This window comes from Oncorhynchus nerka, linkage group LG22 (genome assembly GCF_034236695.1).
Source record: "Oncorhynchus nerka isolate Pitt River linkage group LG22, Oner_Uvic_2.0, whole genome shotgun sequence".
Lineage (NCBI taxonomy): Eukaryota > Metazoa > Chordata > Actinopteri > Salmoniformes > Salmonidae > Oncorhynchus > Oncorhynchus nerka.
In genome coordinates, this window is record NC_088417.1 from 70,575,939 (window position 1) to 70,601,903 (window position 25,965).

The 25,965-nt window shown below is 40.5% G+C and overlaps 1 protein-coding gene across 1 annotated transcript; it reads left to right on the forward strand.

Moving 5' to 3' along the window:
• Positions 1 to 6,043: 6,043 nt before the first annotated feature.
• LOC115104678 (alkaline ceramidase 3-like) lies at positions 6,044 to 25,787 on the forward strand. The gene is made up of 11 exons (XM_029626033.2): positions 6,044 to 6,170; positions 12,618 to 12,728; positions 18,035 to 18,087; positions 18,331 to 18,383; positions 18,754 to 18,835; positions 18,935 to 18,970; positions 20,005 to 20,063; positions 20,308 to 20,409; positions 20,518 to 20,622; positions 20,841 to 20,886; positions 20,997 to 25,787. The coding sequence occupies exons 1-11, from the start codon at positions 6,068 to 6,070 to the stop codon at positions 21,048 to 21,050; spliced, it is 804 nt and encodes a 267-aa protein (XP_029481893.1). The 5' UTR covers positions 6,044 to 6,067; the 3' UTR covers positions 21,051 to 25,787.
• Positions 25,788 to 25,965: the final 178 nt, after the last annotated feature.

Sequence of the window (25,965 nt, forward strand, 5' to 3'; positions counted from 1 at the left end):
ATAAACAACTATACAAATGCTATGTTTCTGACACCAAAATGTAAATGTAAAAATAAATATATACAGTGCATTTGGAAGGTATTCAGACCCCTTGAATTTTTCAACATTTTGTTACGTTACAGCATTATTATAAAATTGATTAAATAAATAAAAAATCCTCATCAATCAACACACAATATTTACATAGGTATTCAGACCCTTTGCTAGGACACTAAATTAATCTCAGATGCATCCTGTTTCCATTGATCATCCTTGAGATGTTTCAACAACTTGACTGGAGTCCACCTGTGGTAAATTAAATTGATTGGACATGATTTGGATGTCTATATAAGGTCCTACAATTGACAGTACATGTCAGAGCAAAAACCAAGCCACGAGGTCAAAGGAATTGTCCGTAGACAATTAGATATGTCGGAGCAGCATAGACTTAAAATACTGTGAAGTAGAATAGAATACCGTATACACTCATGCAAATGAGTAATGCAAAATATGTAAACATTATTAAAGTGATTAGTGTTCCATTATTAAAGTGGCCAGTGATTTCAAGTCTATGTATATAGGGCAGCAGCCTCTAAGGTGATAGTGATGACTATTTAACAGTATGATGGCCTTGAGATAGAAGCTGTTTTTCAGTCTCTAGGCCACAACTTTGTTGCACCTGTACTGCACTTTTTGGCTTTCTTGTGACATTGGGTGCTGTAGATGTCCTGGAGGGCAGGTAATTTGCCCCGGTGATATGTTGTGCAGACTTTTGCCGTACCAGGCAGTGATACAGCCCAACAGGATGCTCTCAATTGTGCATCTGCAAGATTTGTGAGGGTTTTAGGTGTCAAGCCAAATTTCTTCAGCCTCCTGAGGTTGAAGAGGTGATGTTGCACCTTCTTCACCACACTGTCTGTGTGGGTGGACCATTTCAGTTTGTCAGTAATGTGTACGCCGAGGAACTTGAAGCTTTCCACCTTCTCCACTGCAGTCCTGTCGATGTGGATAGGGGGTGCTCCCTCTGCTGTTAGCTGAAGTCCACGATGAGGTCCTTTGTTTTGTTGACGCTGAGTGAGAGGTTATTTTCCTGGCACCACACTCCCAGGGTCCTCACCTGCTGCCTGTAGGCTGTCTCGTCATTGTTGGTAATCAGGCCTACTACTGTTGTGTCGTCTGCAAACTTGATCATTGAGTTGGAGGCATGCGTGCCCACGCAGTCATGGGTGAACAGGGACTACAGGAGGGGGCTGAGCACACACCCTTGTGGGATCCCTGTGTTGAGAATCAGTGAAGTGGAGGTGTTGTTTCCTACTTTCACCACCTGGGGGGCGGCACGTCAGGAAGTCCAGGACCCAGTTGCACAGGGCAGGGTTCAGACCCAGGGCCCCGAGCTTAATGATGAGCTCGGAGGGTACTATGGTGTTGATTGCTGAGCTATAGTCAATGAACAGCATTCTTACATAGGTATTCCTCTTGTCCAGATGGGATAGGGCAGTGTGCAGTGCGATGGCAATTGCATCATCTGTGGATCTATTGGGGCGGTAAGCAAATTGAAGTGGGTCTAAGGTGTCAGGTAAGGAAGAGGTGATATGATCCTTGACTAGTCTCTCAAAGCGTAGCACTCACTAATGATGACATTAGTGAGTGCTATGGGGCGATAATCATTTAGTTCAGTTACCTTTGCATCCTTGGGTACAGGAACAATGGTGGACATCTTGAAGCATGTGGGGACAGCCGACTGGGATAGGTGTAACCGGTGCGAAATGGCTAGCTAGTTAGCGGGGTGCGCGCTAATAGCCTTTCAATTGGTGACGTCACTCGCTCTGAGACCTTGAAGTTGTTATTTCCATAGGTAACGATGCTTCGAAGGTGTCAGTTGTTGATGTGTGCAGAGGGTCCCTAGTTCGAGCCCAGGTAGGGGCAAGGACAGGGACGGAAGCAAAACTGTTACATAGGGAGAGATTGAATATGTACGTAAACACTCCAGCCAGCTGGTCTGCGCATGCTCTGGGGACACGGCTAGGGATGCCGTCTGGGCCGACAGCCTTGCGAGAGTTAACACGTTTAAATGTCTTACTCACGTCGGCCACGGAGAATGAGAGCCCACAGTCCTTGGTAGCTGGCCGCATCGGTGACACTGTGATATCCTCAAAGCGGGCAAAAAAAAATGTTTAGCTTATCTGGAAGCAAGACGTCGACTTGGCTGGTTTACCCTTTGTAGTCCATGATCGTCTGTAGACCCTGCCACATACGTCTCGTGTCTGAGCCGTTGCAACTCCACTTTGTCTCTATACTGACGTTTTGCCTGTTTGATTGCCTTATGGAGCGAATAACTACACTGTTTGTATTCGGCCATATTCCCAATCACCTTGCCATGGTTAAATGTGGTGGCGTATGCTTTCAGTTTTCAGTCATACCCAAGAAGACTCGAGGCTGTAAATGCTGCCAAAGGTGCTTCAACAAAGTACTGACTAAAGGGTCTGATTACTTATGTCAATGTCATATTTCATTTTTTTCTTTCTAATATGTTTCCTTTTACATTATAGGGTATTGTGTGTAGATTGATGAGGGGGAAAACATATCAAGGCTGCAACCTAACAAAATGTTAGGTGATCTGAATACTTTCCGAATGCACTGTATACTGTATATGTATGTAAAACATTTACATTTGAGATTTTAGTCATTTAGCAGATGGCCTTATCCAGATCGATTTGCAGTAAGTGCATTCACCTTAAGATAGCTAGATGAGATAACCACATAGCACAGTAAAATATACAAGATACAAACATTCCATTCCAGATAAGCAATGGCTATAAACTCAGCAAAAAAATAAATGTCCTCTCACTGTCAACTGTGTTTATTTTCAGCAAACTTAACATGTGTAAATATTTGTATGAACATAACAAGATTCAACAACTGAGACATAAACTGAACAAGTTCCACAGACATGTGACTAACAGAAATGTAATAATATGCCCCTGAACAAAGGGGGGGTCAAAATCAAAAGTAACAGTCATTATCTGGTGTGGCCACCAGCTGCATTAAGTACTGCAGTGCATCTCCTCCTCATGGACTGCACCAGATTTGCCAGTTCTTGCTGTGAGATGTTACCCCACTCTTCCAGCAAGGCACCTGCAAGTTCCTGTACATTTCTGGGGGGAATTGCACTAGCCCTCACCCTCCGATCCAACAGGTCCCAGACGTGCTCAATGGGATTGAGATCCGGGCTCTTCGCTGGCCATGGCAGAACACTGACATTCCTGTCTTGCAGGAAATCACGCACAGAACGAGCAGTATGGCTGGTGGCATTGTCATGCTGGAGGGACATTGTCAGGATGAGCCTGCAGGATGGGTTCCACATGAGGGAGGAGAATGTCTTCCCTGTAACGCAAAGCGTTGAGATTTTCTGCAATGACAACAAGCTCAGTCCGATGATGCTGTGACACACTGCCAGTGATGTCTGGTGAGGAACTGCCTTACTGGAGGCCTACAAGCCCCCAGTCCAGCCTCTCTCAGCCTATTGCGGACAGTCTGAGCAGTGATGGAGGAATTGTGCATTCCTGGTGTAATTCGGGCAGTTGTTGCCATCCAGTATCTGTCCTGCTGGTGTGATTTTCGGATGTACCAATCCTGTGCAGGTGTTTTTACACATGGTCTGCCACTGCGAGGACGATCAGCTGTCCGTCCTGTCTCCCTGTAGCGCTGTCTTAGGCGTCTCACAGTACGGACATTGCAATTTATTGCCATGGCCACATCTGCATTCCTCATGCCTCCTTGAGCATGCCTAAGTCACGTTCACGCAGATGAGCAGGGACCCTGGGCATATTTCTTTTGGTGTTTTTCAGAGTCAGTAGAAAGGCCTCTTTAGTGTGCTAAGTTTTCATAACTGTGACCTTAGCATGGGAAACCATGTTTAAACCCTTTACAGTTAAAATCTGTGAAGATATTTGGATTTTTTCAGATTATCTTTGAAAGACAGGGGCCTGAAAAAGGTCAGCTTCTTTTTTTGCCAAGTTTATATTGCGTTTTGCAAAAAAAATTACAATAATAAAAAATGTAAAATCGATTAATAAAAAAATCTGAGAACAGTAATATTTTACACATACATGAAGGTACTCACTCATAAGCAATAATTTCTGTTGAAAACATAAATGTGAAAAATGTGTGGATATACGATTTTGGAAATAAACTCCTCACATTGATATCTGATTTTCTTTTATCTTTGTACGTGGGACTCCAATGAGTAAATCAGAGGTCTGGTTTCAGTGTTTTCAGAAGAGTAGGAGAAAAAGCAGCACAGGCACTAATGCACAGGATGTGACACTGAGCAACTTCGTGGCTTTCTCTCTTCAGACCATAGCAGTGAACAGATTTACAGATGGAGACAATGTCAGTCAAGGTACTCCACAATTGAACAAGAGACGCTGGCTTTATTGCTAGCCTTACAGTTCTTTGAGGTATCTGTGGGCTCCAGTGCCTTGCCTGTAATGGTCTTCACGGACGATAATCCTTTAGTTTAAAAAAAAACAAATGTACAATCAGAACCACCGCCTTATGCGGTGGGCTCTGATTGTACAAGGATATAATGTACAGATAGCTTATGTGAAGGGCTCGGCGAATGTGGTTGCCGACGCTCTATCACGGGTTTACTAACTGGGGATGCGTTGGTTTTTATTATTGCAAACTGTATGTTTGCATTTTTTGTGGTAGGTGTGTTACGTTCCCCAGTTTCTGTGTTGTAGTTTGTGTATTTGCATGTATTTATTTCAGGAGATGGCTTCCTGAATTCTCCCCAAGCAGCTGATTGGTCAGCCCCATTGATGATTGGAGCTGACCCCTCCCCCTCGTCAAGACGCAGCTGTCTCCAATTACCCATTCCTTCTGAAGATATATAAACCAGTGTTCTGTTCAGAGGGATTTTGTCACATCCTGGTGTAACATTGAAAGCAGAATAAATAATAATTATTGAAAATGTTTGTCTAAACATAACAGTTAAACTAAACATTAGATTATGCATCATGTGAACACATTTGCATAAGCAAAACAATATCCTCAGTGACACTATGAGCACTGGCAAAGTGTGTTATAATGATCTTAGAGAATTTAAGAATTTTGTTTCCAGATGACTGCTTAGGCTATTATTTGTATAACTGGTAATGGCTTTCTGTTTACAGAATAGGTAGATGCCTTACCACACAAAACAATGTGGCTACCCTTGTCATCTCAATGTAATAAACTATCTTTATTTTATTTTATTTTACTAGGCAAGTCAGTTAAGAACAAATTCTTATTTTCAATGACGGCCTAGGAACACTGCCTGTTCAGGGGCAGAACAACAGATTTGTACCTTGTCAGCTCGGGGGTTTGAGCTTGCAACCTTCCGGTTACTAGTCCAAGGCTCTAACCACTAGGCTACCCTGCCGCCCCATACGGGCTAGTATGTCACAGCACCCTCTATTTGTACGGGTCCTCTAAACCTTTGTCAGGAACAAAGCAGGGTATATTTCCCAATAAATAAATAAAATGTAACCACTTTCAAATTCATAGACAGCTATGGATGCAAGGACGGACCGTCAATAATATAAAAATGATAGTTTTAACCATGTTTTGAGGCTATACAGTGTGTGTTTACAGTAAGTAAGGCCTGCATTGTTTACTAACAAAGTAAAACAAGCATATTTTGGGTTCTGATGAGGATGACAGTTGACCGAAGCCCTTGAGGAATTTTAAGTTATATTCTTCAAGAAAATTGTATTATAGTATATAAATCACCAGATTAAAAAAAATATACATGGTAAAATTATAATTACACAGTAATAACATATTAATACATTTAGTATGAGTACCAGAAAGTGGGCTATTCCTTTGATACATTTATTTTCCAACTAAATATGCAGTAAGGAAATACTGTGGTGCCTGTAGGCATGTTTCTGCAGTAACCTGCCAAACCAAACCTCAACTGTGCTCAGGTTAACTGTAATTGAGGGAATGGAGGGAGCCTCTCAGTCATTAATCCATTAGTAGGCTACTAAAGATTCTGCACTCCTCCCTCACACACACAGCTCTACCGTTCGTTTTTTCCATCATGGCTCCCTCAACAGACAGACTGGGATATTGGGGGCGACCAACCTCAACGCTGGATTGGTGTGAGGAGAATTATGTCGTCTCTTTCTACATCGCAGAATTCTGTAAGTACATCTGACACCATGCGTATGGCTAAACTGGAGTTTTAGGACACGAAAACGAATGCAATAAACACGGATGTGGATCCTTGCAGAAGGCCGTCTCGGAATAGGTAAACATCATGACAACGAGCCTGGTGGTGAAAACGACATTCCCTTATGCTCGCGTCAGTAGATCAAGGTGCTCTTATATTTTATCTTAATAGACCTATAACTATAACTGATACATTTGATCGGTGATATTTTATACCGGTAAGTAAGTTGCGTGTGCGATGCCACGACGCAGACCTGCTGATGACTCAGAACTTCACTTGCAGCTGCAGCACCGCCCTTTCAAGTGCCGTTGCGATTACTGTAATAGGTTATCTAGTTAACGTTATATCAATGAGCTAGCTATACATTGATTCACTGGTGCGTAAAATTTACCGCACATTAAAGTCGCTACAAGACAGCTTCAGCTTCATACTGGGACAGCACAGCCTCCCACATAGACACCCGCAACGTGTTTTATATTAATGATAATTAACCTGAAGACTAAGAGTTCCATTCCAAGATAAAAACTGGCTACTCGGCTTTCGTGATTTTCTTTTGCAAACCTTTCTGAATGATACATGAGAGCGATAAAAAAATATGAGTGCAGCAGGCAGCACGAGGCTTTCTGAGGATACAACGCCCATTGACCTGTTAATGGAATTTTGCCAAAATGCACGAAGGTCTGATCTGGCTACAAATGGCACCTCATGATGCAACATTGTACTTAAAGTGGAACTATGTCAAGTGGGTCATAGTTAATTGTGTTGGACTACTGCTCTTTTACCTTTCTCTCTCTCTGATTTACACGCGACTCAGATTACACTGATTGACCCAACACCCCTCGTCTTTTCTCCTTCATGACCACAGGAAGGTGAAAACACTGGGTTGAATTACTATTTATATGCATGATGCATCATATGAAGAAAAAAGGCATCGAACTGGGAACTGATAACAGAACACTTACATTGTTCTTATAAATGTGTAGTAACACAGTATTACTAAAGTGACCATGTAAATGAGCCACGGCTAGCTTTTTCAAACAGAAATTTGCATCCTGTAGCACTAATTCCAAAAAGTTTTGGGACACTGTAAAGTCCATGGAGAATAAGAGCACCTCCTCCCAGCTGCCCACTGCACTGAGGCAAGGAAACGCTGTCACCACCGATAAATCTACGATAATCGATAATTTCAATAAGCATTTTTTCTACAGCTGGCCATGCTTTCAACCTGGGTACCCCTACCCCGGCCAACAGCTCAGCTCCCCCTGCAGCAACCTGCCAAAGCCCCCCTCCCCCACTTCTCCTTCACCCAAATCCAGACAGCTGATGTTCTGAAAGAGCTGCAAAATCTGGTTTCCTACAAATCAGCTGGGCTAGACAATCTGGACCCTCTCTTTCTAAAATTATCTGCCGAAATTTTTGCAACCCCTATTCCTAGCCTGTTCAACCTCTCTTTCGTATCGCCTGAGATCCACGAAGATTGGAAAGCTGTCGCGTTCATCCCCCTCTTCAAAGGGGGTGATACTCTAGACCCAAACTGTTATAGACCTATATCCATCCTAGCCTGCCTTTCTAAAATCTTCGAAAGCCAACTAAACAAACAGATCACAGACCATTTCGAATCCCACCGTACCTTCTCCGCTATGGTTTCCGAGCTGGTCATGGGTGCACCTCAGCTACGGTCAAGGTCGATATCATAACCGCCAACGATAAAAGACAGTACTGTGCAGCCGTCTTCAACGACCTGGCTTTCGACTCGGTCAATCACTGCATTCTTATCGGCAGACTCAATAGTCTCGGTTTCTCAAATGACTGCCTCGCCTGGTTCACCAACTACTTCTCCGATAGAGTTCAGTGTGTCAAATCGGAGGGCCTGTTGTCCGGACCTCTGGCAGTCTCTATCGGGGTGTCACAGGGTTCCATCCTCGGGCCGACTCTTTTTTCTGTATACATCTACGATTCCGCTCTTGCTGCTGGTGATTCTCTGATCCACCTCTACGCAGACGACACCATTCTGTATACATCTGGCCCTTCTTTGGACACTCTGTTAAACAAACCTCCAAACGAGCTTCAATGCCATACAACACTTCTTCCGCGGCCTCCAACTGCTCTTAAATGCTAGTAAAACTAAATGCATGCTCTTCAACCAATTGTTGCCCGCACCCGCCCGCCTGACTAGCGTCACTACTCTCAACGGTTCTGACTTAGAAAATGTGGACAACTACAAATAGCTAGGTGTCTGGTTAGACTGTAAACTCTCCTTCCAGACTCACATTACGCATCTCCAATCCAAAATTAAATCTAGAATCGGCTTCCTATTTCGCAACAAAGCCTCCTTCACTCATGCTGCCAAACAAACCCTCGTAAAACTGACTATCCTACTGATCCCTGACTTCAGCGATGTAATTTACAAAATAGCCTCCAACACTCTACTCATCAAACTGGATGTAGTCTATCACAGTGCCATCTGTTTTGTCACCAAAGCCCAATATACTACCCACCACTGCGACCTGTATGTTCTCGTTGACTGGCCCTCACTACATATTCGTCGCCAAACCAACTGGCTCCAGGTCATCTATAAGTCTTTGCTAGGTAAGGCCCCGCCTTATCTCAGCTCACTGGTTACCATAGCAACATCCACCCGTAGCACTCGCTCCAGCAGGCATATTTCACTGGTCATCCCCAAAGACAACACTTACTTTGGCCGCCTTTCCTTCCAGTTATCTGCTGCCAATGACTGGAACGAATTGCAAAAATCACTGAAGCTGGAGTCTTATATCTCTCTCTCTCTAATTTTAAGCGTCAGCTGTCAGAGTATTTTACCGACCACTGTACCTGTACACAGCCAATCTGTAAATAGCACACCCAACTATCTCATCCCCATATTGTTATTTATCCTCTTGCTCTTTTGCACCCCAGTATCTCTACTTGCACATCACCATCTGCACATCTATCACTCCAGTGTTAATGCTAAATTTAAATGATTTCGCCTCTATGGCCTATTTATTGCCTTACCTCTCTACTCTTCTACATTTCCACACACTGTACATAGATTTTTCTATTGTGTTATTGACTGTACGTTTGTTTATGTGTAACTCTGTTGTTGTTTTTGTCGCACTGCTTTGCTTTTTCCTCGCCAGGTCGCAGTTGTAAATGAGAACTTGTTCTCAACTGGCCTACCTGGTTAAATAATGGTGAAATTAAAAAAAAAAAAATGTCAAGTGTTACTGCAACCTGGTCTCAGAGCACTTTTTATTATTCTGTACGTAAATCCGAGATACTCCATTTAGTATGACGTTACGTTTCAAATCAAATCAAATTGTATTAGTCACAATAGTCAAATTAGTCACATGCGCCGAATTACCTTACAGTGATATGCTTACTTATGAGCCCCTAACCACCAATGCAATTTAAAAAAATACATATAAGAATAAGAAATAAAAGTAACAAGTTATTAAAGAGCAGGTATGTATTATTATGGTATGTATTATTTTGGATGTCAAGCACCCATTTCGGATGATATGTTACACATTTTCAAAACAAACAATGTTATGAATTTTAGCTAGGTGGCTAACGTTAGCTAGCTGGCTAACGTTGGCTAGGGGTTAGGGGAAGGGTTATCTCAAATGGTTAAGGTTTGGGTTAGGGGAAGGGTTAGCTAACATTCTAAGTAGTTGCAAAGTAGAAAAAATTGTAAGCGTTTGAAAAGTTTATAATTAGCTAGAATGCTAAAGTTGTCTGTGATGAGAGTCAATGGTTGGTTTGGCTTTTAAATGGGTCCTAAATTGTAGAATAAAAGGCCTAGAATGTGCAATGTCCTGTAAATTTTATGTGGAAGACCGACAAAGAAAGAGGCCACCACAATGTTTGTGCTATTGTGTGTGTGCTAGAGTTCAGATTTCAAAACCTCAGCAGAGGAGAGCAATAGTAGGTCAGAGTACGTTAAACAGGGTAGGTCAGAGTACGTTAAACAGGAGATTCTCCTCATGTTTGCTAAATTCAACGTACGGAAACGTTAAACAGGAATGTTCCTGGCATTTGACTGAATACAGCACCTTGGGGCATGCCTGCTGTTATTTGATCTGAAGTCAGTCAGCCTAATGTACAACACAAGATTAAGATTACAATCACTTTATTGGTCAATTACACACAAGGTCCAACTGAAATTTGTCAGAATAATAGTAGAAAATTATTTATTTCAGCTTTTATTTCTTTGATCACATTCCCAGTGGGTCAGATGTTTACATACACTCAATTAGTATTTGGTAGCACTGCCTTTAAATTGTTTAACTTGGGTCGAACGTTTCGGGTAGCCTTCCACAAGCTTCCCACAATAAGTTGGATGATTGTCCCATTCCTCCTGACAGAGCTGGTGTAATTGAGTCAGGTTTGTAGGCCTCCTTGCTCGCACACACTTTTTAAGTTCTGCCCACACATATTCTATAGGATTGAGGTCAGGGCTTTGTGATGGCCACTCCAATACCTTGACTTTGTTGTCCTTAAGCCCCTTTGACACAACTTTGGAAGTATGCTTGTGACCAAGCTATAACTTCCTGACTGATATCTTGAGATGTTGCTTCATTATATCTACATAATTTTCCCGCCTCATGATGCCATATATTTTGTGAAGTGCACCAGTCCCTCCTGCAGCAAAGCACCCCCACAACATGATTCTGCCATGATTCTGCCACCCCCGTGCTTCACGGTTGGGATGGTGTTCTTTGGCTTGCAAGCCTCCCCCTTTTTCCTCCTCCTTTGGTCATAATGCCCAAACAGTTCTATTTTTGTTTCATCAGATCAGAGGACATTTGTCCAAGAAATACGACCTTTGTCCCCATGTGCAGTTGCAAACCGTAGTCTGGCTTTTTTTATGGCAGTTTTGGAGCCTTGCTGAGCGGCCTTTCAGGTTATGTTTATATACGACTCATTTTACTGTGGATATAGATACTTTTGTACCTGTTTCCTCCAGCATCTCCACAAGGTCATTTGCTGTTGTTCTTGGATTGATTTGCACTTTTCGCACCAAAGTACGTTCATCTCTAAGAGACAGAACGCGTCTCCTTCCTGAGCGGTATGACGGCTGCATGGTATGGTGTTTATACTTGGGTACTATTGTTTGTACAGATGAACGTGGTACCTTCAGGTGTTTGGAAATTGCTCCCAAGGATGAACCAGACTTGTGGAGGTCTACAATTGTTTTTCTGAGGTCTTGGCTGATTTCTTTTGATTTTCCCATGATGTCAAGCAAAAAGGGTACTGAGTTTGAAGGTAGGCCTTGAAATACATCCACAGGTACACCTCCAATTGTCTCAAATGATGTCAATTAACCTATCAGAAGCTTCTAAAGCCATGACATAATTTTCTGGAATTTTACAAGCTGTTTAAAGGGACAGTCAACTTAGTGTATGTAAACTTCTGACCCACTGGAATTGTAATACTGTGAATTATAAGTGAAATAATCTGTCTGAAACAATAGTTGTAAAAATGACTTGTGTCATGCACAAAGTAGATGTCCTAACCGACTTGCCAAAACTATAGTTAGTTAACAAGAAATTTGTGGAGTGGTTGAAAAATGAGTTTTAATGACTCCAACATAAGTGTATGAAAACTTCCGACTTCAACGGTACATTACTGATTCTTGTACCTAGATTTGTAAGAATATTATTTTAAGAATCATTTTCATTTGTATCCAGCAGCGCAAGCAACACATAGCAGCAAAGCTCCCTTAAAGGTGCTATCCAGAACCTAAAAGGGTTATTTTGCTGTCCCCATAGGAGAACCCTTTGATGATCCTGTTTGGTTCCAGGTAGAACCTTATTGGGTTCCATGTAGAACCCTTTCCCAGAGTGTTCTACATGGAACCCAAGAGTTCTTCCTGAAACCAAAAAAGTATTATCCTATGGGGACAGCCGAAGAACTCTTTTGGAACTCTTTTTTTTCTAAGAGTGTTGGCAGACGGGTTGCCTCCCACAATGTAAACAATGCGCCACGTCTGAGATTTCCAAGACTAGGCTTCAAGCTCTGGATGCAGGAGGAACAAAGAACTGAGTTAGCCAGGGAGCTCTTTTAGTGTTTTACCTCTTGCATGCTGTATAAGTCCCATTAAGCACCATTCTAATCATTAGCATGTCCATTTCCCATCAGTCTATATGTTAAATGGTTTGATTGTTCCTAACTTGATCACTAACCATCACTGGGTGTGGTGAAATCTTTAAATGAATGACTAAATCAAACTAAATTTACCAGTCTAAATCTTGCTTACAGAATGTAAACACAATTATTTTTCTAAAACCTTGTTTTCTGTCTGCTAAGAGACACTAGTCATATACACCAAATGACTGTGTTTGTTGTTTGCTGTCATACAGTACATGTTGTATTGTCTTCCGCTGACAGTTGCTCTGTCTGTTATCTTGTTGTACAGGGAACACTGTCAGTAACCTGATTATGATCCTGCCTCCTATCTGCGGTGCCATCCAGACGTATAAAGACGGCCTAGAGTACCGCTACGTCTACTCCTTCCTTGGACTGGCAGGTAAGTGTTCCATAGACAAGGAAAGTCGCACACACGCTAGGATCTCAGTTGCAATAATTTAATAACCAATGTTTCATCAGGGTATAATTACAGGTGTCTGTATGTAATGGCCGGGTGTGGCTTGATTTCATTGGTTAATTTACAGATATAAATCGAACATATAAAAAGCATGAATGTATAACATACACTTGTAGATCAAATTTCGCTACATAGGCCTACAAACATTTACAATTTGTAGGCCTATGTAACCTATTTGTATCTATGAACGTATGTTATCCATTCATGCTTTTTATATGTTCTATTTATATCTGTAAATTAACCAATGAAATCAGGCCACACCCGGCCATGATTACAGACACCTGTGTGTCCTTTGAAACTATATGAACTAGTGACCCTTAGTGTTTGTCATTGTACCCTGATGAAGACAGCTTGTCTGTCGAGACGTTGGTTGTTAAATGATTTCATCTGAGCTCCTAGTGTACGGCTCTCCTTTTCTTTTTCAAGTGTTCTACTCCGCTAGCCAGGCTCTTGCCTAAACAGGTTTCTTTTGCCTCCAGATTTAAGTGTTCCATAGGGATCTGGAATTATTAGCATGATTGACTCATATCTGATAATACATATATGAGTCAAAGACGTATAAGGTTTTCAAAGTAGTAAAAAAAGAAAACAGCAATTACAATTCCCTAAAATGCTTTATTATGTTCATTGGAGTGTCACCTATGCCCTTATATTAGATATAAAATAAAGCCAATACTTTTTTTTGTGATTCATATGAATGTACCTTAGTAAAATGTAATTCAGTATAACACAAGTGTTTAAAAAAATAAAAATAATTATGCCCATTTTTCATAATCACAAGGTTATATGTCCATGCTTAGACTGGCAGAAATATAACTACCCAGAAAAAATGACATTCTTTTATGTTGAATACACACATATTTGATGTGTCACGGGTACAACTCAAAATTTGTTGAAGGTTTTTACAAAAACTTCCTGCCTTACACTGAAGAAAATGCTAAAATCTATGAAAATATCGTTCACTTCATCCTTTGAGATTTGTTTTTTCACTCTGAGTCAACAAAACAAAGTTATTGTATTTTAATAGAAAATAATGCTGTTATACTGTATGACAATATTTTCTTACCCTGAATGACACATATCGCTACGGCCCACGAATATTGATTAAAAGGGATTCCTTCAGCAATAACAATAATGATCATATGAACTATTATGAGTAGCAGCAATAGTATTTTCTTGTAACAATTTTTAAGTTATAAAACTGTGTAAAAAACAGGATAAGATGTTTAAAATGTGCAGGCTAGCTGAACTTTGATCGCTTCCATTATAGAGAGAGAGAGAGAAATATCCCATACGCCACACACATAAAGAACATGGGTTTTACTATGCAACATAGTTCAACTGACACATGAGGTACAATTTAATTCACGTAGGATTAATGTTGTACTAGTACAAATGGTTCAGGGGGCTGCTCAAAAGAGTTTAATTCAGTGGATACTGGAGTTAAGTTCATCACCACATTCATTTGTTTGATTTTCTTCACGGTGCCTCCTCTGATTTAATCTCCATTTTCCCCCCTTTTTCAGCATCAGATTGTGTCATTGCATGGATCGGTGGATGATCAGGATTGACATCCTTCTTTCTTTCTGATAGCTAAAAAACAAAAATGTAATAGTAATGACACTGGCACAGAATAGAATTCGCATTCATTAAATGTTATTAGTAGTCTATTAATTGTAGTTAAAAAAAAGTTAAATCAACTCCCTCTCCCTTTCTCTCTCAAACATGTTTTGTTACTATTTGATTGCTAATGTTAATAATAATCACTTTACTATAATTTGAGCCTGCGGCAACATTTTACGTTGCGTAAAGTTGCATTATTACACAATTATTACAAGATAGTTAATGTTGTAATTATGCATTGTTATTAACTGATATAATCCATCAGTTATACCTTAATTGCAGTGCAATTAAACATTAACTACAGTGTAATAGTGCAACTTAATGTTAAGCGTTATCCACCCAGCTTTACATCCTATTATCCTATTCTGTTGCTGACAGTAGCATGAAACCATGAAAACAATACCTTGCTAGTCTTTCCTCCCTAGCAACTGGATCTGCGTGAATATTTTGTCTATGCCATGCAGCCCTCTCCTTATTATACGGTGGCATCTACATTATAAAGATAATGTGCCTTGAAATACCATCAAATGCCATGAAATAGTTTAAAATGAAAATATTCATTATTCATACAACAAGTAAATATGAATTGCATGATTAAATGTTGTAAACTAGTGAAAACATGGGATAACATAGCAACTGTCATTCAGCATAACGGGTGACATTGTGGTATAACATTAAACTTTTGTTGTGCTGAAGGACAAAAGCATGATACTGAAGGACGTATTTCATACATAAGCATATTTAACAGGCAGTTCCTTGGCTATCTATATAAAGTAATGACCTTGACCAATAAAGATTATCCTTACTTTTCATATTTAATATATAGCTTTTTTTCTGTGTTGTACTGAAGGATATGTGTTTTTGTTTACAAAGGTTACTAGAGGGTGAAGAGGTGAAATCATCAAATATTTCAGAGATTTACTCACCAAATCACATTGATAAAGGGTCTTCAATATGTCTTCTTTGTGATGTCACACACTGTCACATGATTACCATCATGTGATATGCTTTAAAATGTATTTTTATTATACTGAATGACATTGATGAAGCGCCAAAGTCCAGACAAAAGTTATTCAAGTTATAAAATATTTTTTTAGATACAGTATGTCACCCATTATTCTAAATTCAGAAAAAAAGAAACGTCCTCTCACTGTCAACTGCGTTTATTTTCAGAAAACTTAACATGTGTAAATATTTGTATGAACATAACAAGATTCAAGAACTGATACATAAACTGAACAAGTTCCACAGTCATGTGACTAACAGAAATTGAAAAATGTGTCCCTGAACAAGGGGGGTCCAAATTAAAAGTAACAGTCAGTATCTGGTGTGGCCACCAGCTGCATTAAGTACTGAGGTGCATCTCCTCCTCATAGACTGCACCAGATTTGCCAGTTCTTGCTGTGAGATTGTTACCCCACTCTTCCACCAAGGTACCTGCAAGTTCCCGGACATTTCTGGGGGAATGGCCCTTGTCCTCACCCTCCGATCAAACAGGTCCCAGACGTGCTCAATGGGATTGAGATCCGGGCTCTTCGCTGGCCATGGCAGAACACTGGCATTCCTGTCTTGCAGGAAATCACGCACAGAATGAGCAGTATGACTGGTGGCATTGTCATGCTGGAGGGTCATGTCAGGATGAGCTTGCAGGAAGGGTACCACATGAGGGAGGAGGATGTCTTCCCTGTAATGCACAGCTTTGAGATTGCCTGCAATGACAACAAGCTCAGTCCGATGATGCTGTGACACACCGCCCCAGACCATGACAGACCCTCCACCTCCAAATCGATCCCGCTCCAGAGTGCAGGCCTCGGTTTAACGCTCAGTGAAGAGCACTTTTTGCCAGTCCTGTCTGGTCCAGCGACGGTGGGTTTGTGCCCATAGGTGACGTTGCTGCCAGTGATGTCTGGTGAGGACCTGCCTTACAACAGGCCTACAAGTCCTCAGTAGAGCCTCTCTCAGCCTATTGCGGACAGTCTGAGCACTGATGGAGGGATTGTGCGTTCCTGGTGTAACTCGGGCAGTTGTTGTTGCCATCCTGTATCTGTCTCGCAGGTGTGATGTTCGGATGTACCGTTCCTGTGCAGGTGTTGTTACACGTGGTCTGCCACTGCGAGGACGATCAGCTGTCCGTCCTGTCTCCCTGTCTCCCTGTCTTAGGCGTCTCACAGTACGGACATTGCAATTTATTGCCCTGGCCACATCTGCAGTCCCCATGCCTCCTTGCAGCATGCCTAACACGGAACCCAAACCTGCTGCGCGCATGCGCCATCGTGCGCCATCGTGCATAAATGTATTTTTTTCCCCACACCAAACGCAATCACGACACGCAGGTTAAAATATCAAAACAAACTCTGAACCAATTACATTAATTTGGGGACAGGTCGAAAAGTATTAAACATTTATGGCTTGCTCTTGCTAGCTAAATTGTCCTATTTAGCTAGCTTGCTGTTGCTAGCTAATTTGTCCTGGGATATAAACATTTGAGTTGTTATTTTACCCGAAATGCCCAAGGTCCTCTTCTCCGACAATTATTCCACACATAAAACTGTCAACCGAATCGTTTCTAGTCATCTCTCTTCCTTCCAGGCTTTTTCTTTTCTTCTTGACGTTATATTGCGATTGGCAACTTTCATAAATTAGGTGCATCACCGCCACTGACCTCGTTCGTCTTCAGTCACCAACGTGGGTATAACCAATGAGGAGATGGCAGGTGGGTACCTGTTTCTACAAACCAATGAGGAGATGGGAGATGCAGAACTTGCAGCGCGATCTGCATCAGAAATAGAACTGATTTCTATTTTAGCACTTGGCAACGCAGACGCTCGTTGGCACGCGAGAGCAGTGTGGGTGCAATAATTGAATAACATAGTGTGGTCAGCCTATAAGGCACGTTCACGCAAATGAGCAGGGACCCTGGGCATCTTTCTTTTGGTGTTTTTCAGAGTCAGTAGTAAGGCCTCTTTAGTGTCCTAAGTTTTCAGAACTGTTACCTTAATTGCCTACTGTCTGTAAGCTGTTAGTGTCTTAATGACCGTTCCACAGGTGCATGTTCATTAATTGTTTATGGTTCATTAAACAAGCATGGGAAACAATGTTTAAACCCTTTACAATGAAGATCTTTTTTTGCTGAGTTTATATATTGTTGCAAACACTAACACAATTATGCCATGGGTGTTCATTTATATTTTTAGGATGAATTTCTACATTTTATAAACACTTTTGTCATTAGAATTTTAACCCGGACAGTTACACTGCAGGACATTTTGACACTTTAAAGCTTGCAAAACAAATATTTTTGAGTGAAAAGAAGGGTAAGAGTTGAGTGATTTAATATAATATTCATACATATTTATCTTTTTATGTTAAATGAATGGCCTTTGGACACCAAATTTACACGTCTCGTCTTTGACCCTTATAACCTATAGTATAACCTTACAGTCACAAGGATTTGGCAAAGTTAGTCTTGTCCCTAATGTCTTTTAAAGTGAGAGTTTTTTTAGACTGAAATTGCATTATCAAGATGCTTTCCTTTATTTGAAAGATGGGTTTTAATGTCTATGCTTCTTGCTGGTTGTTTGATCTGATCTCTTCTTTTGTTCCAGCTGTTGGCATTGGCTCCTGGTGCTTCCATATGACGCTGCAATATGAGATGCAGGTGAGCTGACTTTTAGTATCTAAAAATAAATCATGATTTGTCAGCATACTGTATGCATCCACCATAGATCACTGTGTTCTCATAATTGCATGGACTTTTTCAGCTGTTAAGGACATAAAAAATGACACCTCATCGTTTCCTGCAGAATGCTCAAACTGTTTTTCAACTCTCCTTTAAGTAAGGTTTGCGCCGACCATCCCATTATACATGACTATCTGTGTCTCTGCTGTCTGTCCCCCACAGTTGCTGGACGAGCTGCCAATGATCTACAGCACCTGTGTCTTTGTCTACTGTCTGTAAGTACCCAACATAATGAATTTACACTCCAACTTTCACAGTGCCATTGCCATTGAGCAGCCCAGGCCCAAAGCCCACTGAAAGTAATTTGAGGGAAGTATACATGTGATCAATGAAAAGTTAATCCAATCCTACAATTGATTTATCCCAAAAAAACACACCTTTTCATGGCTATAGATGACATGGTACAGAGTTGATGTCTATTGATTCAGTGCCACTTGCACTTCCCCTCATTTTAACTGGGTCATCGTTCATCATCTTGCTCTCCATCCCTCTCAAAAGCCTTACTGTATACTCTATGTCTGTCTATAATTACAAATATGTGTTTCATTAGAGGAATGAGAAATTCATTCATTTTTTCTGTTGCAGATATGAATGCTTCAAGCAAAAAAACACTCTGGGTGTATTCCCTATCATGTTGTTATTCATCTTCAGTGTCTCAGTCAGTGTGGTGAGTGTCTTATATTTCCCACATAACTGTTTTGTCCCTTTTCATTCCATGACTATATGTCAATGATTAATGTCACTATCTCAAATCTCTTTTCCCCAGGTGTATTTACAATGGAAAGAACCAGTCTTTCACCAGGTAAGAAAGAGAGTACATTTTCGCTCTTCAGTGAGCATGCTCTTTGTTTGCTTTTAGAGTTTACTGTTTCATTAGTACATATTGCCCCTGGCTAACTGGAAACAGCCGGACATGAGGTCCTGTTAGATCCAGTTAGATTGCTATTGTGGCATGTCCGTTCAAATGTCTCTGTTCAGGAATCTAATATTTTGCAGCATTGTCACTTTGGGCTATTGACAATGTCGCTCAACACCTTTTGACTATGGCTCAGTCTGATCTAACAACTCCAGGTTACAGTTGTATTATAAACTCCTCTCTAGCATACCTCACAATAGTCTGTGAGGCTGTGGATATTGAGAGTCTAGAGAAGCGTCTGTGTTGCTCCACAACAACAGAAACAACGTGACAAAGCAACCTTTGTTTACACTTCAGAGCCCTCTCTGCTTACTAAACCCCACCGCTCCATGGTGGCACACATTTAGCCATAAACATGCCCACAACAGTCAGTTTTAGCGGACATGGAATTGATTTATTAGATAATTACAAGAAGTAGGCTGCTCCAGCCGTAGACAACATTACATACATTAAAAATGATCGAGGATAAAAACACATTAAAGCCCAAAGGCTTATTTCCATTGTGGTCCTTGGAGACAGTTAGATGGCAGGTGGTCATGAGCTCTATATCAGCATATGTCAGCATATTATTTAAATGGATTCTTACCAAGCTGATGCAAGTATTTGATTTGCTACAGTGTACCCATTTAGATACAATACTACAACGGTGACCATTTATACGTTCCATTAACCGACACAAAACAGCAGTCTTTATTTGAGCATGGATTTAGCACAACCTGGTGGTTGGAACATGTACATGCTGTACAGTAGTGTTGTCTATCAAGGTCCTTAGTGTTGAGCAGACTGGTTGAAAACATGTGCATTATACACTTCATTTCACCTCTGTTCTGAAAACACCAGGTTTAGGCTACTGTAAAATATGACAGGTCTAGATTTGGTTGCTTTTCAAAGCGTGTTCTTTGTGTGTCCTCACCCCTCAGGTCATGTATGGTGCACTTGTAGCATGCTTGGTGATGCGCTCTATCTTCATAGTTACATGGTAAGTGGCAGTGTGGCAGCAGAAATGTGTCCCGGTAGTTTGGGAAATTAACTGAGAGGTCAAGAGTACATTTATTATCCTTACAATGTACATCAATTGTTTAATAGCCACTCACTCACTGGATGCTGCTGGTATCCTGATATTTGTGATTCTGTATGACATTTTCAGAAACTACAGTACAAAGTAGGGCTATGTTATAACAGTGTTTATACATCTCATCGGACTCCATGTGTTTCCATTGCAGGGTGTACCCCTGGCTCAAACCTCTGTGTTACATCTCCCTGAGTGTCTTTCTGCTGGGGTTCATGTTGTGGAACATTGATAATCTGGCCTGTGACTCACTCAGGTAAATGTACAATCAAATGACAAACGCTGCCAACAGAATATGGACATCCATTTGTAGACAGAATCAAAATGTAAAACTCTCTCTCTTTGCTCGCCACTCTCCTTTTAGATCCACCAGACAGAAACTGCCCTCTGTTGTTGGGGCGGTGACACAGTTCCATGCCTGGTGGCACATCCTCACAGGCCTGGGCTCCTACCTACACATACTCTTCAGGTAAGCCATGAATAGATCTATAGGATTTAAATAGGGTCTGCTCTTTGTATTTGTTCCCACTTAAATTCATTTATGCTGCTTCAAGAACATCGTCATTGTTTAATGAAAAAAATTGACTGGTATCTTGCGTATTTTATGATTTAAGTGTAATGACTGATTAGATGATTCCTACAACAATGTATCACAAAAAAAATCTAAAATGTTCTGTTGTCACGTAGCCTCCAGATAAGGTCAACCTTTCTCAAACACAGACCAAAAGTAAAGGTAAGCGTTCTTTCCTCCCAGTTCTTCAACACATCCCAGTCCTATGCTTGTGTATATGGCACCACAATACCAACACTAACCTAACACTGGTCTACAATGTGTTCAATCAGTTCCTATGTGGAGTGTGGCCAATGTTGCACATTGAGGCACAAAAGACTAGCTGAGTGACTGGGGACCATGAAGGATGGTGACTGCCATTAAACAGGCATCAGTACAGAGACCTGACCTGCCAGTCTGCCAACCCCCCTCTGCTGTCTATGGGACATATGCACCCCACTACCAGAGGGCAGCCAGGCTACACCCCAACCTACCACTCCGGGGACCCTTTGGTTCTGCACTGTGACGATTTGCCAAGTACAGTATAGCATTGAGAGTCTTTATGGAATTATCATATTTTTCACTTTCATCTATCAACATATAGTAGATTATTAGATTTTGGTGGTGATGTTGTAGTGACATTTTGTTTAAATTTACTCTAACATATTTCCTGGAATATGGATACCGCATTTAAAAAAATATATAAATCATACTAGTGTATCTATTAGAGGTCGACCGATTATGATTTTTCAACGCCGATACCGATTATTGGAGGACCCAAATAAAGCCGATGCCGATTAATCGGCCGGCTAATTTGTATTTATTTGTAACAATGACAATTACAACATTACTGAATGAACACTTATTTTAACTTAATATAATACATCAATAAAATCAATTTAGCCTCAAATAAAATGAAACATGTTCAATTTGGTTTAAATAATGCAAAAAAAAGTGTTGGAGAAGAAAGTAAAAGTGCAATATGTGCCATGTAAAAAAGCTAACGTTTAAGTTCCTTGCTCAGAACACGAGAACATATGAAAGCTGGTGGTTCCTTTTAACATGAGTCTTCAATATTCCCAGGTAAGAAGTTTTATGTTGTAGTTATTATAGGAATTATAGGACAATTTCTCTATACGATTTGTATTTCATATACCTTTGACTATTGGATGTTCTTATAGGCACTTTAGTATTGCCAGTGTAACAGTATAGCTTCCATCCCTCTCCTCGCTCCTACCTGGGCCCGAACGAGGAACACATCGACAACAGCCACCCTCGAAGCAGCGTTACCCATGCAGAGCAAGGGGAACAACCACTCCAAGTCTCAGAGCGAGTGACGTTTGAAACGATATTAGCTCGCACCCTGCTAACTAGCTAGCCATTTCACATCGGTTACACCAGCCTAATCTCGGGAGTTGATCAGCTTAAAGTCATAAACAGCTCAATGCTTGAAGCGTTGCGAAGAGCTGCTGGCAAAACGCACAAAAGTGCAGTTTGAATGAATGCTTACGAGCCTGCTGGTGTCTACCACCGCTCAGTCAGACTGCTCTATCATATCATAGACTTAGTTATAACATAATAACACACAGAAATACGAGCCTTAGGTCATTAAAATGGTCGAATTCGGAAACTATCATCTCGAAAGACGTTTATTCTTTCAGTGAAATACTGAACCGTTCCGTATTTTATCTAACGGGTAAGTCTAAATATTCCTGTTACATTGCACAACCTTCAATGTTATGTCATAATTACGGAACATTCTGGCAAATTAGACGGCCCAAACTGTTGCATATACACTGACTCTGCGTGCAATGAACGTAAGAGAAGTGACACAATTTCACCTGGTTAATATTGCCTGCTAACCTGGATTTCCTTTAGCTAAATATGCAGGTTTAAAAATATATACTTCTGTGTATTGATTTCAAGAAAGGCATTGATGTTTATGGTTAAGTACAGTCGTGTAACGATTGTGCTTTTTTCGCTAATGCGCTTTTGTTAAATCATCCCCCTGTTTGGCGAAGTTGGCTGTCTTTGTTAGGAAGAAATAGTCTTCACAGAGTTCGCAACGAGCCAGGTCACACAGTTCCTAACGAGTCATGTTAGTTGGTAATATTAACTAAATATGCAGGTTTAAAAATATATACTTGTGTATTGATTTTAAGAAAGGCATTGATGTTTATGGTTAGGTACACATTGGAGAAACGACCGTCCTTTTTCACAAATACGCACCACATTGATTATATGCAACGCAGGACACGCTGGTAATGCTAGTAATATCATCAACCATGTGTAGTTAACGAGTGATTATGATTGATTGATTGTTTTTATAAGAAGTTTAATGCTAGCTAGCAACTTGCCTTGGCTTCTTACTGCATTCGCGTAACAGGCAAGCTCCTCGTGGAGTGCAATGTAAGGCAGGTGGTTAGAGTGTTGGACTAGTTAACTGTAAGGTTGCAAGATTGAATCCCCGAGCTGACAAGGTAAAAATCGTTCTGCCCCTGAACAAGGCAGTTAACCCACCGTTCATAGGCCGTCATTGAAAATAAGAATGTGTTCTTAACTGACTTGCCTAGTTAAACAAAGGTGTAAACTTTTTTTTTTAAATGGCCAAATCGGTTTCCAAAAATACTGATTTCCGATTGTTATGAAAACTTGAAATCGGCACCAATTAATCGGCCATTCTGATTAATCGGTCGACCTCTAGTATCTATTGTAACATTCAATATAACACCTTAGCATATTCACAAACCATAATAACGTCAGGTAGTCGGCATTAGCTGGCTGTATGTCATGGTTGTGTTTAGACCTGGGAACTGTTTGTTACTCATCCATCCTCCTCTGAGGGGATCTGGTCTAGATGATGCAGTGTGTTGGTCACAGACGGGACTGAAACAGGGACACAGGAAAAGGTTTGATATCAATTATCTTGTCCATTTCTTTCCTCTGCAAGGGATTGGTCACACAGGAAAACTCTGACTTCAATATTTGATTTATGCCAAGTGTGGATCTGCATTGCAAAATCTGAAGTTGCTCTGAGATTGTGTTTTTGATGATTTACTTTAATATTATTAACAAATCACAGGGATATGATACAATTTCATCTAAGGATTGTTCCACTGCACAAAATTCAGTACCATTTATATCATAGTGGGAATTCCACATGGTCATTATTTTCATGTGTACTATTACAAAAAAAGTGTATTTCCCAATGCAAAATATCATAAAGGCTTACCTAAAATACATACACTACCATTCAAAAGTTTGGGGTCACTTAGAAATGTCCTTGTTTTTGAAAGAAAAACACATCTTTTGTCCATTAAAATAACATCAAATTGATCAGAAATACAGTGTAGACATTGTTAATGTTGTAAATTACTATTGTAGCTGGAAACAGCAGATTTATTTTATGGAATATCTACATAGGCGTACAGAGGCCCATTATCAGCAACCATCGCTCCTGTGTTCCAATGGCACATTGTGTTAGCTAATCCAAGTTTATAATTTTAAAAAGGCTGGTTGATCATTAGAAAACCATTTTTGCAATTATGTTAGCATAGCTGAAAACTGTTGTGCTGATTAAAGAAGCAATACAACTGGCCTTCTTTAGACTAGTTGAGTATCTGGAGCATCAGCATTTGTGGGTTCTATTACAGGCTCAAAATGGCCAGAAACAAATAACTTTCTTCTGAAACTCATTAGTCTATTCTTGTTCTGAGAAACGAAGGCTATTCCATGTGAGAAATTGCCAAGAAACTGAGATCTCGTACAACGCTGTGTACTACTCCCTTCACAGAACAATGCAAACTGGCTCTAACCAGAATAGAAAGAGGAATGGGAGGCCCCGCTGCACAACTGAGCAAGAGGACAAGTACATTAGAGGGTCTAGTTTGAGAAACAGATGCCTCACAAGTGCTCAACTGGCAGCTTCATTAAATAGTACCCTCAAAACAACAATCTCAACGTCAACAGTGAAGAGGCGACTCCAGGATGCTTGGCTTCTAGGCAGAGTTGCAAAGAAAAAGCCATATCAGACTGGCCAATAAAAAGAAAAGATTAAGATGGGCAAAGGAACACAGACACTGGACAGAGGACAGAGGAACTACACATATATGTCTACACTGTATTTCTGATCAATTTGATGTTATTTTAATCTACAAAAAATATATATTTTCTTTCAAAAACAAGGACATTTCTAAGTGACCCCAAACTTTTGAATGGTAGTGTTTATCTGCACAAGCTTTGATGTTGCTGTCAAAACAAGGAATGAGGGATGAGAAAATAGTGTTTTGACTGACCACTGACCCTGACTAAATAATTTGGAGTGGTTTGTTTTTGGATGGATTTGTCAATTGATATCTATATGTCTGCAATATTTAAATGATTATCATTGTCCCGTATTATCCCACGCACATTTGCCTGAAGGATGACACTTTTGAACCTGTTAGTATCTACTGTACTGCTCAGTTCATGCGTATCTTTTCGAATGGCCACTAGATGGCATGGATTGCCATATTTCAGTTTCAGGTTATGTTCATTTGCCAAAGGATCCAGTCCTGTGAAAGGTTTAACTCTTACGGGTCACAAATGTAAACATATTGGGGAAATACTGTAGCTCACAATGCAGCATTTTGGGGTTGTGGCTATGTGAAACTTCATGTGACTTTGATCTTCAAATGTGAAAATGTAATATATATGTCTCTTAAGTAATGGAATAACGCAGATATGAAGTGAATACAGAGTGTGATACAAGAACCCATTAACCTTATGGAGTACCTGAACTGCTACATGCTCAGACATTGTGATACATGCATATCAGTGTTTTGATTAGGGTTACATTCGCATGGTTTTTGTTCTCAAACCTTAGATTAGGTTACAATAATGTTTATATGTTCAGCAGCACCATATGAAGGAGAGATAAGTAGTCATTTAGAAATTACAATGTATTTAATGACCTTAAATCACTGCTTGTAAAAGTTGGAAGGTGGACGGTTATTACTGATAAAAGGCGCCTTGTTTCAAGTGACCTTGATGTTCACGATCAATCTAAACTGCTTAAATAAAATCCCCTGTGTGTTTTAGGAACACTTGTCTACTGTGATAAAGTGATAAAGCCAGTGAAAATAGCTTTTTTTGGATGATGCGATAGACCATGTAATAATCATTCATAACCTGTCTTGTCTGATGTTCCAATCTACCCGTATAGCTACATAATACATATGTCTTTTGTTTTATGTAATCTGTCATCTAATCGATAGCCAGAAG

Bases quoted from the DNA above. Each gene is read 5' to 3' on its own strand.
- LOC115104678 (XM_029626033.2), top strand. From the start codon at position 6,068: ATGGCTCCCTCAACAGACAGACTGGGATATTGGGGGCGACCAACCTCA. The intron at 12,729-18,034 runs GTAAGTGTTCCA...CTTTTGTTCCAG, and splicing joins CTCCTTCCTTGGACTGGCAG to CTGTTGGCATTGGCTCCTGG. The intron at 20,887-20,996 runs GTAAGCGTTCTT...GTGTTCAATCAG, and splicing joins AACACAGACCAAAAGTAAAG to TTCCTATGTGGAGTGTGGCC.